Source organism: Elephantulus edwardii, unplaced genomic scaffold, assembly GCF_000299155.1.
Source record: "Elephantulus edwardii isolate Elephantulus edwardi_28Jun2011 unplaced genomic scaffold, EleEdw1.0 scaffold00165, whole genome shotgun sequence".
Lineage (NCBI taxonomy): Eukaryota > Metazoa > Chordata > Mammalia > Macroscelidea > Macroscelididae > Elephantulus > Elephantulus edwardii.
This window is the reverse complement of record NW_006399915.1, coordinates 568,337-583,972: the sequence shown is the minus strand read 5'-3', so window position 1 is coordinate 583,972 and position 15,636 is coordinate 568,337. Positions and strand designations below refer to the sequence as shown.

Genomic DNA, 15,636 nt, shown 5'->3' with positions numbered 1-15,636 from the left:
TTATAAACATGAACAAAGAAACATGTGTCTTCCAAGGTAACTTGTAACTGATGATAATCTTGAGCTGCCAGACAAAATGATTACAAAGTTATGTGAGCTCTAAATTCTGTTACTCTAAGGTATTCTTGGCATTTTACACGTTTAGTGTATTACCTTTTAAATCTTTTTCATCATACATTACAATCCATATTCATTACAGGAAACTCTTTACATATAATTAATCAGAATTAGAGGTTTTCAATAGCAATGTGAAGCAGCTGCCAGATACGTTTACAATGAAATACGCAGACGAAATAATGGCTGAGTTAGGAAACATCTTATCCATAAGTTAATGAAATTGAGACTGTAAATATGTCCAAGGTACATTTGTTTTACAAGATAACTCTGAATTCCCTTAACTATGAAACTAAAGACATGTACAACACTTACAGCATTTACACAATACTAGCTTCAAGAGTTTCTGACCTATAAGAACGGAAGTTCTTAATGGCAAGCTTGAGATACACAATTTAGGCCAGGAGTATCAACTTTGTCATAAGAGATAGGTAAGAAAGCACACACATACACAAATAGATTCCCTTGCCCAAGCAGCACAAAGTAAAATCAAATACTTCTAGAACAGAAAAGCATCCCCTCAAAGTTTAAATGATTACATTTCAAAGAAAACAGGTTCACAAATAAACAAAATTAGTGAATTCAGCTCAATAAGTGAACTAAACAAGTGATTTGCTTTTGCACATTAACTCCTCCTTACTACTACTAATTTCTCAACTAGGGGTACTTATTCTGCATCTATTTATGCAAAGCATTGGGAATACTATGAGAATCAGATGTGGTCCTGTGGTATATTGGTAGAAGTTTAACACACAACTCTCTGAGGGCAGACGAGCCCTTATTTAAAGTATTTACCAATTTCCATGGTGAATATACTGCCACTATTGAAGACGTGAAGCTGCTAATAATTTGATAACTGGTTAGCAAAGTTCTCAGAGACTTATGGTGCTTTCTCACAAACTCGTACAAGTCAGCTGCAACATATCATGTATGGTGCTGACCCTTAGAAAACTCATCTCTTAACTGTCACGCATTTTTGAAACCAGAAAAAAAAATTGAAAACAAAGAGATAAATTTCAGATGTTTTCGTTTTATTTTTTTGGAAGTAATTTCAAAAGCTAAAAGGAATACTAAAATGTGTGGCATTGTACTCTCCTGTTTAATAACTTTTCTTCTTGCTCAGATCTAGTTGAGAAAATTAATATACAGGGTAAAGTAAACAATTTGAAGAAATGCATGAACAGTTATCTTTTACTGGAAGAAAATACTAAGATAAGAACACATATAATAAATAAAACCAGGTAAATGCCATCTTGACTCAAGCCCTGTCCACTCTGGCTGCAGGCTGGACCCAATCAGATTGTTTCCTTTGCTCAGGTCTGAAGACCATGCTGCATTATCACCATTCACAGTGTCAACTCATAATAAAATAAAACAAAAAACTCTGGAGTGTGCAACTGAACTTTCTTAGCATGTCACTTTTTTGGGTCAGATCTTGTGCAACTGCCGGCTGGAGTGACTGTGGAATTCTTCTGGCAGCAAAACATGGAGTCTGCAGGTTGGGCACGTTCCCTGTTGTATCAACCATGGCCTGATGCACTGAAGAAGCAAGGAGTTCCATGTCAGTCTCTCAGATTTAGCCTAGAAGAGACAGCTCTTCCTCAGGGACACCAACCACCCTGTGTTCTGATGGTGGATCACCAGGAAAAACACTACAGTTGTGGCTCCTTCCCTGAGGTTTACTGAACAGCAGAGCTCATGAGAGCAGATTGTCTTCTTTCAGACAGTATATTCTACAACCATCTTGAAGCTGCAACCCTGATTTTCAGAATAATCTTAAAGGTTTCGAAAATGAAAAGCCGTTTTTCTGTTAAGATTAGGAAACTTACTATCATTATATTCTTTCTCTGGTTCATTTTATAATGTAATGGTCTTAGTTTATAATCCAGAGAGAGTTATAATTAAACACAAAAAAAGTACAGATGTCCGATAGTGATCTCACATGGTGTTCTGAAGTTCTAATTCCTACACTACAGATCCATTTCTTAGGTTGCTCTTTCTTGGGTAAGAGTGATGACTCATTTAACTACAAATTATCTATTGTTACCTAAATATTACCAAAACTAGATCATTTTTATCTACCTTTAGGAACAGATTATATATATATATATATACACATACATATGTATATATGTATATATATGTGTGTGTATATATATCTCCTTATCAACTCTACTCTTGAAAAATAAAGCAAATGAAATATGTATATTCTATCGAATGAGCAATGGCAAAGAGTATGTTTTCTTTTAAACTTCTTTTCTGACTAAGACTTAGAAATGTACAGTAGTTAAAGATCTTTCTTGGAGATGTTTTAGGATTTTTTACTATCTCTTCCTATAACAGGAGATGCAAAATCTAGGTATCTTTGAAACAATGTTTTACAGATAGCGTTTGAATGAGCTGCCTATTCACTTTCCCAAGAAATATTCCTTGTGGAATATTATCTTTTTATATGTTAAATTACATCTCTGTAACAGAGGACTTGGCCCAATAGCACTTGTGTAGCTGAACACCTGGAATTGAGCTATTTAAGTGGCAAGAATCGACACAAGATATGCCAGTATTACATTTTTCTAAGAACAAATGCTCAAGCCTGAACAGCAATAGCCTGGACAGACCACTATGTAAAGTCTTAGTTTTTATAACAGTACAGTTTTTCTAACAGTATGGGGGGAGGGAGGTAAGCTTATTAAGTGTGGACATAGCTTCCTGGACAAAGAACAGTATGTGATATTTACAGTACAGCAAGGTGAAAGTAGTACTGCTGCTAGTTCTGTCAATAAAATAGTACGTGAATCAACAGTGCTCTTAGTCTTTTCTAAAGATCTGTGTACTGTATCAATTAAATTTCAAAACTTCCCACTTTTCTTATAAGTATCCCATTCATACCCCACGAGAACACAGCAATGAATGCTGACATATGCATGTGACTAAACATATGTCAGTATGTACCTCACCTAACCAATTAATGCTAAAATAGTAAGAGTACAGTTTAAAGGGTTACCTGAGCATGGAATTTGTGAGCACAGGGCAAAACAGAGAGGTTTTCTGGAGAGAGATTCTCATGACAGATCACACAAGGTTCTTCCTCCTCCTCCTCTTCTTCCTCCTTCTCAAGAAAATGCAAAGACCATTAAAGCTCACGTCTTTGCCCCAAATCAAAATATGTTCTGGATCCATATCAAAATATGTTCTGAATCCATAGGCCCAGGCTCACCAGAGTATTCTCTCCGTCCCACGTGGCAGAGCTTTGGGAGCTGAGGGGACTCCAGGCTGGCTCCGGGGCCTGGGCAGAATTGGGCTGTGGGGAATAGCTGGGAGAAGTGCAGTTCCCACTGGGCACTGATTTATCCTGACTCTGAAAACGAAGAATATTATACATAGTAATTTAACTTTCAGCCTTTTGTTCTAAGATAGAACCAAGGAAATAACTCAGAATGGAGCATATCAAGAATCAGCAAAAGTGTAGAAGTCAGTCAGATTCATAAGAAACCTTGAAACAAAACATTGACAATACTTATTTATACAGGCAGAACCAGATACTGAGAAAAATAATGTTATACGCTTTATTAATTAAAACACATTTTTCCATAAATCAGTATTTAAAAATTCCCATTTCAGAATCATTAAGAATAACATTCAGTAAATATCAATGAGCTGATTTTATATTAGAATGATCTGGGAATAAGTATTTCTAAAAAGATTTATTATATGTCAAGTTGACTTGCATACTCTTAGTAAGTGATTTGGTGCATTTAGAGGTTTCTGAATTTCTATCATGCTATGGAGTTAACTAAAACAGTCAACTCTTCGAAGTGAGGGAAGAGAGATGAAATCTCTTTACCTTAGGATCAATGAGTTCAGAAATCTTGCAAACAATTTCATCAAATGTCATTGCAGACAAAGACTTCCCATTAGCATCCTTGAATTTTTGTAAGAAATCAGTGAGTTCCTTTCTGAAAGAGATAAAGTAAGTTGTGGTGGTGATATTTCCTACTGTCATGAGGATGTGCCCTCCAATGGGATACAACAATCACATCAGTATTGATGAACAGCATACAGAAGTACTGCTTCAGGTTCAGGGAGCTTTGGTGGCCTAGTAGTAAGAAGCTGTACTGTAATCACAAAGGTATGCAGTTCAAATCCACTAGCTGCTCTGCAAAGAAAATGGGCAACCTTCGCCTGTGTGATTAACTGCCTCTGAAAATCCGCTGGAGGATCAACTATGGGTCAGTTCTGATTCAAAAGCACACAATAACATTTCTTAAGATATAAGATCTTAGGTGAAATTTATCTATATATAAAATTTAAAACTAACATGTTCAAAATTAAAACTATTTCATGTCTTTATGAGTGATGAAGTTTAGTGCGTAATTTCTTTCCAAAAAGAAACCTTCATTTTGTTTTTGAAAGCATACCATATGAAAGCTGAGTTACACTCATAAGCTTTTAAAATTTTATTTAAACATGCTTATTTATATAATAAAATTGGCATATACCTTTAATACTTTAATACTCCTTTTTAACTATATTGCTGTTTCTCTTTTCCATTAGAATAAATACGCTTACTTTTGTAAAGCTTAGAAACAGAAAAAAAAAATTTTAATAACCCTTAAAAAAAAAAAAAAAGAATTCATGTGTAAAGAAAACACATTTGTGGAAACTTTTTTTTCTTCATCAAAAGCATTTGGGGACTAAGAAATGAAAATGCCTTTTTCCTAGGAAAAAAAAGGAGTCTTACAAAGCACATTTGATGTCAAAATGGAGATCAGCATGGCATTATTGTAGTCTAAAATATTTTACTGTTTTAAATAATAAAATTCAATTTAAATGCTAAAAAATCTCAGTTTCACAGTATGGATATTATTTATAGGGTTAATTCTTCTTTATTGGTTTAGAAAAAGTCTGACTCAGCTGTCCCAATGTTGTCTACTAATATTTAACTGATGATTAATCTCCTCCCCTAATATTTACAACCAGAGAAAACCCACTAAACAGTCAACTATCATTTGTGACTTGGCAGCACATAGCAACCAAAACCATGGTATATTCAATATTCTTCCCTGATACCACACTTCAAGGCACAATTCTGCCTCAAAACTCAAAGACTTTGAATTAGAACAGAGTAATTTTTACCCTCCAACTATAAGTCCTTCCAGGTATTATAAATTGAATGGTAATGATTGCCCGTCCATCTTCCTCATTGTCCATGGCAGATTCAACCCACAAGAGAGGCATGACGTTTGAATTAGCAGTACAACTCCCCACAGATTAAAAACACCAGAGCTCCCTAATTCTGTTTTGTTGTGGTTGTGTGGTGTCAACTTAGGACCAACTCATAGCTGATGCTCCAGCAAGTTTTCATAGGCTACAAATCATACAGGAGTTTTGTGCCAATTTGTCCCCTTCGGAACAGCTGGTGGATTCAAAACTGCTTGTAGTTAGTTGGCACAACAGCGGTTCCTTACCCTCTAGGTCACCAACACTACCCTTTTTTAGTCTCCTGTATTCACTGTCCAAGTTTAGGACTGCAATGAAACAAATTAAAATACCACAGCTTGTGATACAGGAGCCCTGATGAAGTAATCCCCAGATAATTAAGTCGCTTATTTTGGAAATTGATGAAATAAAAGAAGTAATCATTCCCCTTGCTTCCAGAAATCCAAAGGAGTGTAGGGCATAAGTTGGTTCTGATTCAATATCAATGAGTTTGGACATAGCCACCTTGCCCTTTGAGAGAGGCATATCCCAGTCTTTAAACTAACATCCATGGTCTAGTGACTTAGTGGTAAAGAGTTGCTTTGCCAACCTGAAGGTTGCCAGTTTGAACTCACAAACTACTCTGCAGGAAAAAGGATATTGACAATCTCCTCCCACATAATTCATCACATCTGAAAACAGAGTCACTTAGAAGTCCATTTCAACTTAAGAACACTAAGCAACATTATATTTTTTTTAGCACGTCAATGTTTAATATCTATTTCATTTGTGGGATAATTCACAAATCAAATTGATTTTTTTCAGACAATTTTTCATAGATATAACCATTGATTGATGCAATTAATGTATTACAGTGTCTAAGCCAAACTTTTACTGTTTATTACTGTTCTTTTACCTGTCTATATTTATTATTTTACTTTACTTTCCTCCTAGCCTCATTTAATCCATAGTGTACATACAGTTCCAAAAGAAGTTCTTGACAGCAGATTTTCACATGGCAACATTTTTGATTTCTTAACTGCTACTGCCATGGGTGTTAATAATGGATCCAACTAAAGGAAATCCTTACTGTTTTACTCTTTTCTTTGTTTATCATGATGTTGCCTAATGATCTAGTGGAATTTAAAAAGTCTAGAGGGTTTTTAAATTCTTGATATTAAGATTTAATTCATATTGAAGGCTGTAGTCTTTGATTTATTTCTTTAGGTGCTTCATATCTTCCACATTTTTTTATAAGCAAGATGTGTCATGTGCATAATGTGGATTTTTTTATAAACATCCCTCCAATCTTGATGTCCTGGTGAGATACTATACAACTTACAACCCTGCTAGCCTGCTAACTGAAATACCAGCAGCTAAAATCCATCAATCTTCTGGTGGAAGAAAAATGAACAGTCTCCTCCTCTAACGATTTGCATCCATGGACATCGTATGGAGAATTGCTATGTGTCTGAAATGACTAGATGGTGTTAGGTAGAATAGGAAAAGTACTGACAACAATCAACAATAGGTAAAAGAATTTGGCTGTGGCTGTCATTTAGAAAGATACTAGAAAGCCCCCCAATATTTATTTGTCTTTGTTGTTGTGTGCCATCAAGTCATCTGCAACTCATATCAACTCTATGAAGCCTTCTCTGTCCTAAGTAAGTGTTACCAACTCTGACACATACTCCCAATTGCCCTAGTTACTGTATCAGTCCGTCTCACTGGGTACTGTCCATCCACCCTCTTGATCATTATGTCCTTCTCCTAGGATAGGTCCCTCTGGTGTCCAAAATATGTGAGAAAGAGCTTCAAAACCCTAGCCTCCAAGGAGAAACTTCACTTTACACTCTCTAAAACAGACCTATTTATTTTGTTGGTGGTCTATGGTATATTTAAAACTCTTCTCAAACACCACTCAAAGGCATCAATTCTTCTGTCATCCTTAGTCATTGTCAAACTCTCTGATGCAAGTAATTGCAAATACCATAGACTAGATCATGTGCACCTTAGTCTCTAGACTGACATTGTTGTTTATCAGTACTCTGGAGAGGTCCCTGACAGCAGATTTACCTAAAGTAATTTATATTTTGATTTCCTGGCTTCTGGTGCCAAGAGTGTTGATTGTGGAATTGACCAAGCTGTAATTGTTAACCTCAATTTCTTCTCCATCTATTATTGTGTTTCGAATTAGCCCAGTGATGAGAATCTTTATCTTATTAATGTTGAACTTCAATCTATTTTGAAGACTTAAAGTTCTTAACTTCCTGCAGCAAATACTTCCTGTCTTCCTTAGTTTCAGCAAGCAAGGCCAATACTTAGAGATGGGAAACAGTGGAACTTCCAAGAAGAAAAGTATGATTGAATGCTCTGGTAAAGAGTGTAGCTCAAGAGACTTTTTAATTTAGGTTATTCACAATTTACAATCAATTATGTAATAACTTTAACATTATTATGTAAATAGAAATAAAGATGTATTTAGTGAGGGAATAAATATTGCTAAATAAATGTGGGGAGATAGTCCTACAAAAGATGATCTCTGACTAAGAGTTTTCAGTGCTAAATGTACATTTATTTCCATTATAATTATTTATTAACAGACTTCGATATTTCTTTTTCTGTGCTGTGTACACATTATACAGTGGTGCACATAAATTAAAGGTGACATATAAATGAGACAAATAAGTTGGTAAGAGATGCTGGAGGGTACATGGAAGTGAGTATTCTAGGAAACATTCACAAAGGTACTTCTATAACAGAATGTAGCATGCAAAATTAAAATAGCTATGTGATCTTGAAATAAAATATGAGAATAAAAACCTTCAAAAGATTTGATTGGTTTTGTTGTCAAAGTGGTTTTTGATTACTGAAATATTCATATTTGTATAACCTACAGAGTATATTAATCTATTGAAGATTTGTACAAAAGTCCATTGCAGATATTTTTATTGTTGTGTTCTGTAAATTAGCTTTTTTGAACTTAGCTCTCATTTAAATATTTTTTTCTGTCTGTGTTTGGTGTGTGTTGGATGGCATAATTGGCATTTTGATGACTATTTTGAAAATGCAAGTTCTACTGCTTTACTGAGCTATTCTTACAGTATTCAAAAACTAACTATATGAAACTCTCTCTTGTTTCAGATTCCTATTCACATTATAAATCAGAATTCTGAATAGAAAGGATTATGAATAGGTCAGCTTGGTATAAATTCACAACAAACTAAATTAACCCATAAGCTGTAATGGAAAGCTAAGGATATATTCCAATTTTAAGAAATTGACTATTAAAATAAAATTTTGGCTATTAGAAAATATATGTAGGCAACTCCATAGCACATAACAGTAGCAACAAACACATCCTCTACTTAAATTAAAAAAAATTACAAAGAAAATATTTTATGCAAAATCAAGAATTTTAATTTCTCATAAAAAATGTGTCTTGCGAAGTATGACTGGCTTTTTCAGTCTTTTCTTTCTTGTCTTTATTATCTTTTTGTTTTATTTTTAATTCTAAAGTTCACACCCAAAATCCATGGCAGTCATGGTGACTCTCCTTTGAGTTTCTTAAGCTGTAAATATTAGCGAGTGTAGAATGCTTTATACCACTGATGTGTGAGTGACTAATAGATGAAAATTTCTGACATTTCAGTTGTTAACCCACTACCCCAGCAGAGGTCCATGATAAAACTCAGATGTAGACATTTCAAGTACAGATTCTCAGGATATACATGTTGAAACAAACTATTAAGTAAATTTAATAAAATACATGGAGTGACAAAATCAAGCTTACTAGACTCTACAACATTTAATAGAACTTTTTAAAAAACATGGTAGTTTTAAACTCATTCTCACAGTGTTTTTGCAGAGTGTTACGCTGAATAATCAAGTCTAATTTTAAGTTTTATTATTAGTTAAATTCTTATAAATATAAAATGTTATTTTGAAAATATCAAAAGTATACATATATAGTTCACAGTTATACATTGTTGTTGTTTTTGTTGTCCTATGCCATCAAGTCACCTGTGATTGATATTGCCTATTGTTGTAAATTGCCTTTGAGTTTAGGACGACTCATTGCAACTCTATGAACAAAATTCCTGAAGCCCCTCTACAATCATCAACATTTATCAAAGTCCATTGAGTTTCTGGAGACACATTGTTTAGGACATGGGTGACACTCCTGCTTCCAAACCTGTTATAAATTGTTATTATTTGAGTCGCCTGTGTTGCATAGCGACCCTATATACAGTAACTCTGAACCCTTCCCTGTCCTGAGCCAGTCTCACTAATTCAGACACAGTAACCCCCATTGCCCCAGTCATTGTATCAATCTCATCCAGGGTCTTCCTTTTCTGTGCTGTCCATCCACCCTTTCAATCATGATGTCCTTCTCCAAGGATTGATCTCTCCTGGCCACTGGCCCAAAATTAGTGAGGCAGAGCTTCAAAATCCTAGCCTCCGAAGAGAGATTTGGTTTCACTCTCTCCAAGACAGACCTATTTGTTTTCTTGGTGGTCCATGGTATGTTCTAGACTCTTTTCCAGCACCACAACTCAAAGGCTTCTATTATTCTTCTGTCATTCTTAATCATTGTCCAACTCTCTGAAGCTTAACAAGTGATTGAGAAGACCATGACCCGGATTAGGTGCACCTTTGTATCTAGAATGACATGGTTTCTCTTCAGCACTCTGGAGAGGTCCATGACAGCGTATTTTCCCAATGAAATTTGTCTGTTGATTTTCCTACTGCTGGTGTTAAGAGTGTTGACTGTGGATTCACGTAAACTATAATTGCTAACAACCTTGATCTCTTCTCCATCTATTATAGTGCTGCCAATTGGCCCAGTAGTGAGAATCTTTGTCCTTTGATGTTACGCTTCAATCCATATTGCAGACTTCAGTTCTTGAGCTTTGCAGATAGTTCTTCAGGTCTTCTTCAGTTTCAACAAGCAAGGTTGTGTCATCTACATATCATAGATTGTTAATGAGTCTTCCTCCAGTCTTGATGCCACATTCCTTATCTTAAGGCCCTGCCTCCCAAATGATCTATTCTACATACAGATTGAAAAGGTATGGGGACAGGATGCACCCTGATGCACTCCTGTCCTTAATTTGAACCATGCAGTGTTTCCTTGTTCTGTTTGAGAACTGCTTCTTGGTCCAAGTATAGGCTTCACATAAGCAATATCAAGTGTTCTGATATTTCCATCTTCCTCAAGGTTAGCCAGAATTTATGGTGATCCACACAGTCAAATCTCTTTGCACAGTCAATGGAACATAGATAGACATTCGTCTGGTACTCTCTGCTTTCTGTCAAGATCCATATAACAATGGCAATAATATTCCTAGTGCCATCACCTCTTCTAAACCCAGCTTGTATTTCTGGTAGTTCTCTGTCAATGGACAGTTCCAGTCATTTCTGGATAATCTTTAGTAAGATTTTGCTGGTGTGTGATATTAGTGATATTGTTTCATAATTTCCATGCTCTTTTGGATCACCTTTTTTTGGAATGGAAATAAATATGGATTTCTTCCAGTCAGTTGGCCAAGTAGTTGTCCTCCAGATTTCTTGGTACAACTTGGTGAAAACATGCAGGGCAGCATCTGTTTGCTGAAATATGTCAATTGATATTCCATTGGGGCTTTATTTTTTACCAAGTCCTTTAGAGTAGTCTGAACTTCTTTCATCACCATTTGCCTCTTGATCATATGTTGTTTCTTAAAATTCTTCTGTGTCAGACAATTCTTTTCCGTACAATGACTCTGCATACATTCTTCCTGAATTATTCAATGTTCTGCACACAGCATCGTGAAGCATTGCAACTCATGGCTTGAATTTGTTCTTCAGTTCTTTCAGCTTACAAAATGCTGAGCCAGTTCAGCCCTTTTGCTTTTCTGACTCCAGCTCCTTGCACATTTCATTATAATATTTTGTCTTGTCTTCTGAGCAGCCCTTTGAAATCTTCTATTCAACTCCTAAACTTCTTGATTTTTTTCCCCTTTGGCTTCTTGGGGTTCAGATCTTTGAATTATAGGTACACTATGAGTTGTGCAATCACTTGTTATGCATCAGAGAGTTGGACGATGACTAGGGAGGATAGAAGGAGAATTGATGCCTTTGAGCTGTGGTGCTGGAGAAGAGTACTGAATGTACCATGGACTGCCAAGAAAACAAAAAGATCCATCCTAGAGAGGGTTAAACCAGGCTACTCCTTGGAGGCACGGATTCTGGGGCTTCTTCTGACATACTTTGGACATGTTGTAAGGGGGGAGAGGTCCTTGGAGAGGGACATCATGCTTGGTAGGATAGAGGGACATTGCAGGAGGGGAAGACCCTCTATGAGGTGGATTGATTCGGTGACTGGGGTAATCAGGATGGGTGTGTCAGAGGCAATGCGACTGACACAGGATAGAGCAGGGTTTAAGGCTGTTGTACATAGGACACAGGATAGAGCAGGGTTTAAGGCTGTTGTACATAGGGTCGCTATGAGTCACAAACAACTCGATGGCACATAACAACAACAACAACAAGAGTTGTGCTCAACTTGATAGCACCTAACAACAACAACAACAACCATATCCAGAGCCAATCTAACTGCCTCCAACACACCATCCCCATTACTCTAATTACTGTGTCAATATTTGTCATTAAATGCCTTCCCCTCCACTCTTATAAGATTTTTTTTTAATTTGAAGAGTTATTATGCAATTTATCTTTCAATATGACTTTTCTAGCATTATTTGAATGTGGATGACTGACCATATAGATAGATGGGACTATTTAAATGATGCATGTTGGCTTATCCACAATGGGATTTTCTACCTATCATTCCATAAGAGGATTGTCCCATTTCAACAATCTAGAAAGAAATTGACTAGTCTTGCCAATAAATTGAATAGCTCTCTACCTGCATAAATGGATCTTCCCCTGAAAAATAGCCTTCTCGCAACTAGGTGAAAAAGAAAAAGAAAATATAGGACACACTATGAGACAGCAGCAGCAGCAGCCATAACCAAACTAGAAAACTGATGTGAGATTTGACCTTGAGGAGGGAAAGACAATATTGGCAGGAATGAGATCTTTACCAGACAATTCGGGGGAGAACTAATATTGGCACAACTGAGAACTTTTCTGAACAATTGTGAGGAAGGTCTGTATTGACAGGACTGACAATTTTGTTTGACAATTGAAGGGAGAGAACTAATATTGGCAAGAATGAGAACTTGGGAATCACTGACCTGAAGGTGCAAGGCCTGAGACTGAGGTGCCTGTGTACACATATTGGGAGCTGTCTTAATTGTATTTGATTATTAATCTGAATTAGAAACTTTTGACTTCACCAATATGGTTCTGTGTGGTCAGTTAGCTATTACATCAGATTTTGGACCAATCGAAGCAGTCGAGATGAGTAGAAGAGGTATGGGAAATGGGGGATGTGCCTGACCCCTGGGAATTGGTTTTGTGTTACTGATACTATGAACAGAGACAGTTCTCCTTTGTGAAACTGATAAAGGTCAAACAGGGCTGTCTTTCAATGGCCTTTACTCTTTTTACAGTTGTTAAAATGTTTTTCTTAAAATTATTAAATTAATCTACAAAGCTTCTACCCATCAAAATTATTTTTGTCTTGGCTTATACTGTGTAGGGATTGTTGTTATAGTTCTTATTCTAAGTGCTGTTGAGTTAAGTAGACACATAACAACCCTATGCACATTAAACCTGAACTATCCCTAATCCTGAGCCATGCTTACTATATCTGACACACTGGAGCACATTGCTGAAGATACCATGTCAATCCATCTTACTGGAGTTCTTCCTCTCCTTTTCCTACCCTCTACATTTCCAGGCATAATGTCCCTTTCCAAGGAATAGTCTCGCCTAGCTACATGTCCAAAGTGTGAGAAATGAAGTTTTGCCATCTTTTCCTCCAGGGAGCACCAGCTGCATATCTGCTCATTATTTTTACAGTTCATAGAATAATAAGTACTCTACTTCAGCACCATAACTCAAAGGTGTCAATTCTTATTTTGTCATATTTGAATAAAAGGACAATTTGAAATTGATATCAATTAGCTATGACTGTTTTATTCATGTAAATATTGCTCCAGTATTGTGAATAATAATGATAACTGTAAATTATGATTATAAAAGATAATAAGTAGCAAACAATAAGACATTCCTCATGAACTATTCACTCATATGTTTTTAATAAAAAATATTTTTTCTAATATTCATATGCACATCAAGCTTTTAAAATACATCACCATTCTTGCTTCTAAGGAGCCGTTTGGTTGCACTTCTAAGACAAATTTGTTCATCTTTTTGGCAGTTTGTAAGATAATCAGTGCTCTTCTCCAGCACCATAACTTAAAGGCAAAAGTTATTTCATCTTTGTTCATTGCCCAACTTTCAGGTGTATAGGAAGTAATTGAAAAGACTAAGATTTGAATCAGGCACACTTTAGTCTCTAAAGTGATACTGCTGTTTTTTAGCACTTTGGGTATCTTTGACAAGATATTTTTCCAATGAAACATGGCAACTTCAATATTTTCTCTATCTGTCCTAACACTGCCTATTGACCTACTAGTGAGAATTCTTGTTTCCTTGATGTTAAAACATAATCCTTACTGGAAATTTTGGTAATTGATCTTTTACAGCCTATGTTCAATACCTCTTTACTTTCTGCAAGGAAAGTTGTGCCATCTTCCTTTATACAATCTAGCTTCTTGAATGATTTACCTACTAATTGAAAGTTATGAAGAAAGGACACATCCTTTTACATATATTTCCTGATTTTAAACCATGCAGTATTTCCTCATTTTGTTCAGAAAACTTTCTTTTTTTTTCCTGACTTTTTCTTTATTGGTTTACTTATAAAGTTTGTATATATTGTGTTTCACTCTATTCCTCATTCATATTGTGTTTCATACATTCATTCTCGAGTATAACTTTTTATAAAACTAATCAACATTGGGTTTTGCCTGTTATTATAACTTGTCTTTTCAGCCAGATCCTTCCCATTTCCTTCCCCCATACCTCTACCCACTAAAATGTGCAACCCTGTGATGTTGCCCCTAACTTTCCTCACCTTTTCACTCCCACTCCTTTCCTCCTTGGGTTCCTGTATATGCTTTACTAGTTATCCTTCTGTTTTTACAATAATAGTCTTAAGCAGTTTTTATCCTTATGAGACTGAGTTATTTCACTCATTATAATGCTCTGAGGCTCTTCCAAATTATGTAGGGGTTTTTGTTTTGTTTTGTTTTAATAATCACTGCTCTTGTGTGGTGCATAGTATCCCACTGTGTGAATGTACTACAATTTCTCAATCCATTCAATTGTTGTTAGACATTTGGTCTGTTCCATGTTCTTGTAATAGTTAATCATGCTACTATGAACATTGGTGTACAAAGTTCTGTGTCTCAGACCTAATTTCCTTGGGTATATTCCTAATAGTGGAATAGCTGGGTTATGTGGAGTTTCTATGTTCAAATTTTTGAGGAAACACCAAGCTGCCTTATAGAGTCTTGGTCTAAGAATAGTTTTCAACTGAGCATAATTAATTGCCTAAGTGTACCAAAGACATCAGATTTGAATCCATCAGCTGTTCTGTGACAGGAAGGCAGGCAAGCTACTCGAGTGATTTATGGACTCAGAAAATCTGGTGGAAGGTCAGTTTTGAGTTAATCCCCACTTGATAGCAATGAGTGAGAAGGTACAAACTGCGCAGATTTATTTGTGGATAATAAAGCAGCGAAGGACTTGCCTTGAAGTTCTGGGGAAACTTTTAAAAGGCCATGCCAATTAAAGATAACCTACAAGCCACTGAGTACCTTGCAATTATACTGACAAGAATATGTTCATATTAACATCTGCATTTCAACTCTCTGATTTGCCAAATAAAATATTTTCATTGTTCCAAAGTACTAAGTGTAGCCATAAAAAATATGACAAATATTTGGATGTATATCTTGGAACTACTAATACAAGGTATCTTTCTAGGGGAGCTCTGGTGGCCTAGTGGCAAGGAGCTGCAACTACAATCCTAGAGGCACATGGTTCAAATCCACCAGATGCTCTGCCGGGGAATGAGGGACAATCTCCTCCTGTACCAGTCAGATCTGATTTGACGGTACACTCACACAAAAATAATAAAATTAAAATACAATACAATACAATAAAAAAATTAAAAAAGATATCTTTCTGTATTAAGAAGGGTACGGTCATTAGGAAGCTCATTGGTTCCTAATGGAAAAGTTGGTGATCCAAACCACAATTGCTCTGTAAGAGAAAGACGTGATAGTCTGCTTCCATAAAGAT

At 35.9% G+C, this 15,636-nt stretch overlaps 1 protein-coding gene across 1 annotated transcript; it reads right to left on the bottom strand.

Moving 5' to 3' along the window:
• Nucleotides 1-1,542: 1,542 nt before the first annotated feature.
• Nucleotides 1,543-4,117, bottom strand: DZIP3 (DAZ interacting zinc finger protein 3). The gene is made up of 4 exons (XM_006895348.1): nt 3,959-4,117; nt 3,332-3,472; nt 3,119-3,220; nt 1,543-1,653 (listed from the first exon to the last, which is right to left on the bottom strand). The coding sequence occupies exons 1-4, from the start codon at nt 4,115-4,117 to the stop codon at nt 1,543-1,545; spliced, it is 513 nt and encodes a 170-aa protein (XP_006895410.1).
• Nucleotides 4,118-15,636: the final 11,519 nt, after the last annotated feature.

What these genes read in the sequence shown, in the direction of transcription:
- DZIP3 (XM_006895348.1), bottom strand. Translation starts at nt 4,117, where the DNA reads ATGACAGTAGGAAATATCACCACCACAACTTACTTTATCTCTTTCAGA. An exon ending in CTGAACTCATTGATCCTAAG is followed by an intron (nt 3,473 to 3,958) that starts GTAAAGAGATTT and finishes CTTCGTTTTCAG; the next exon opens with AGTCAGGATAAATCAGTGCC. An exon ending in GGGACGGAGAGAATACTCTG is followed by an intron (nt 3,221 to 3,331) that starts GTGAGCCTGGGC and finishes CTTGAGAAGGAG; the next exon opens with GAAGAAGAGGAGGAGGAGGA.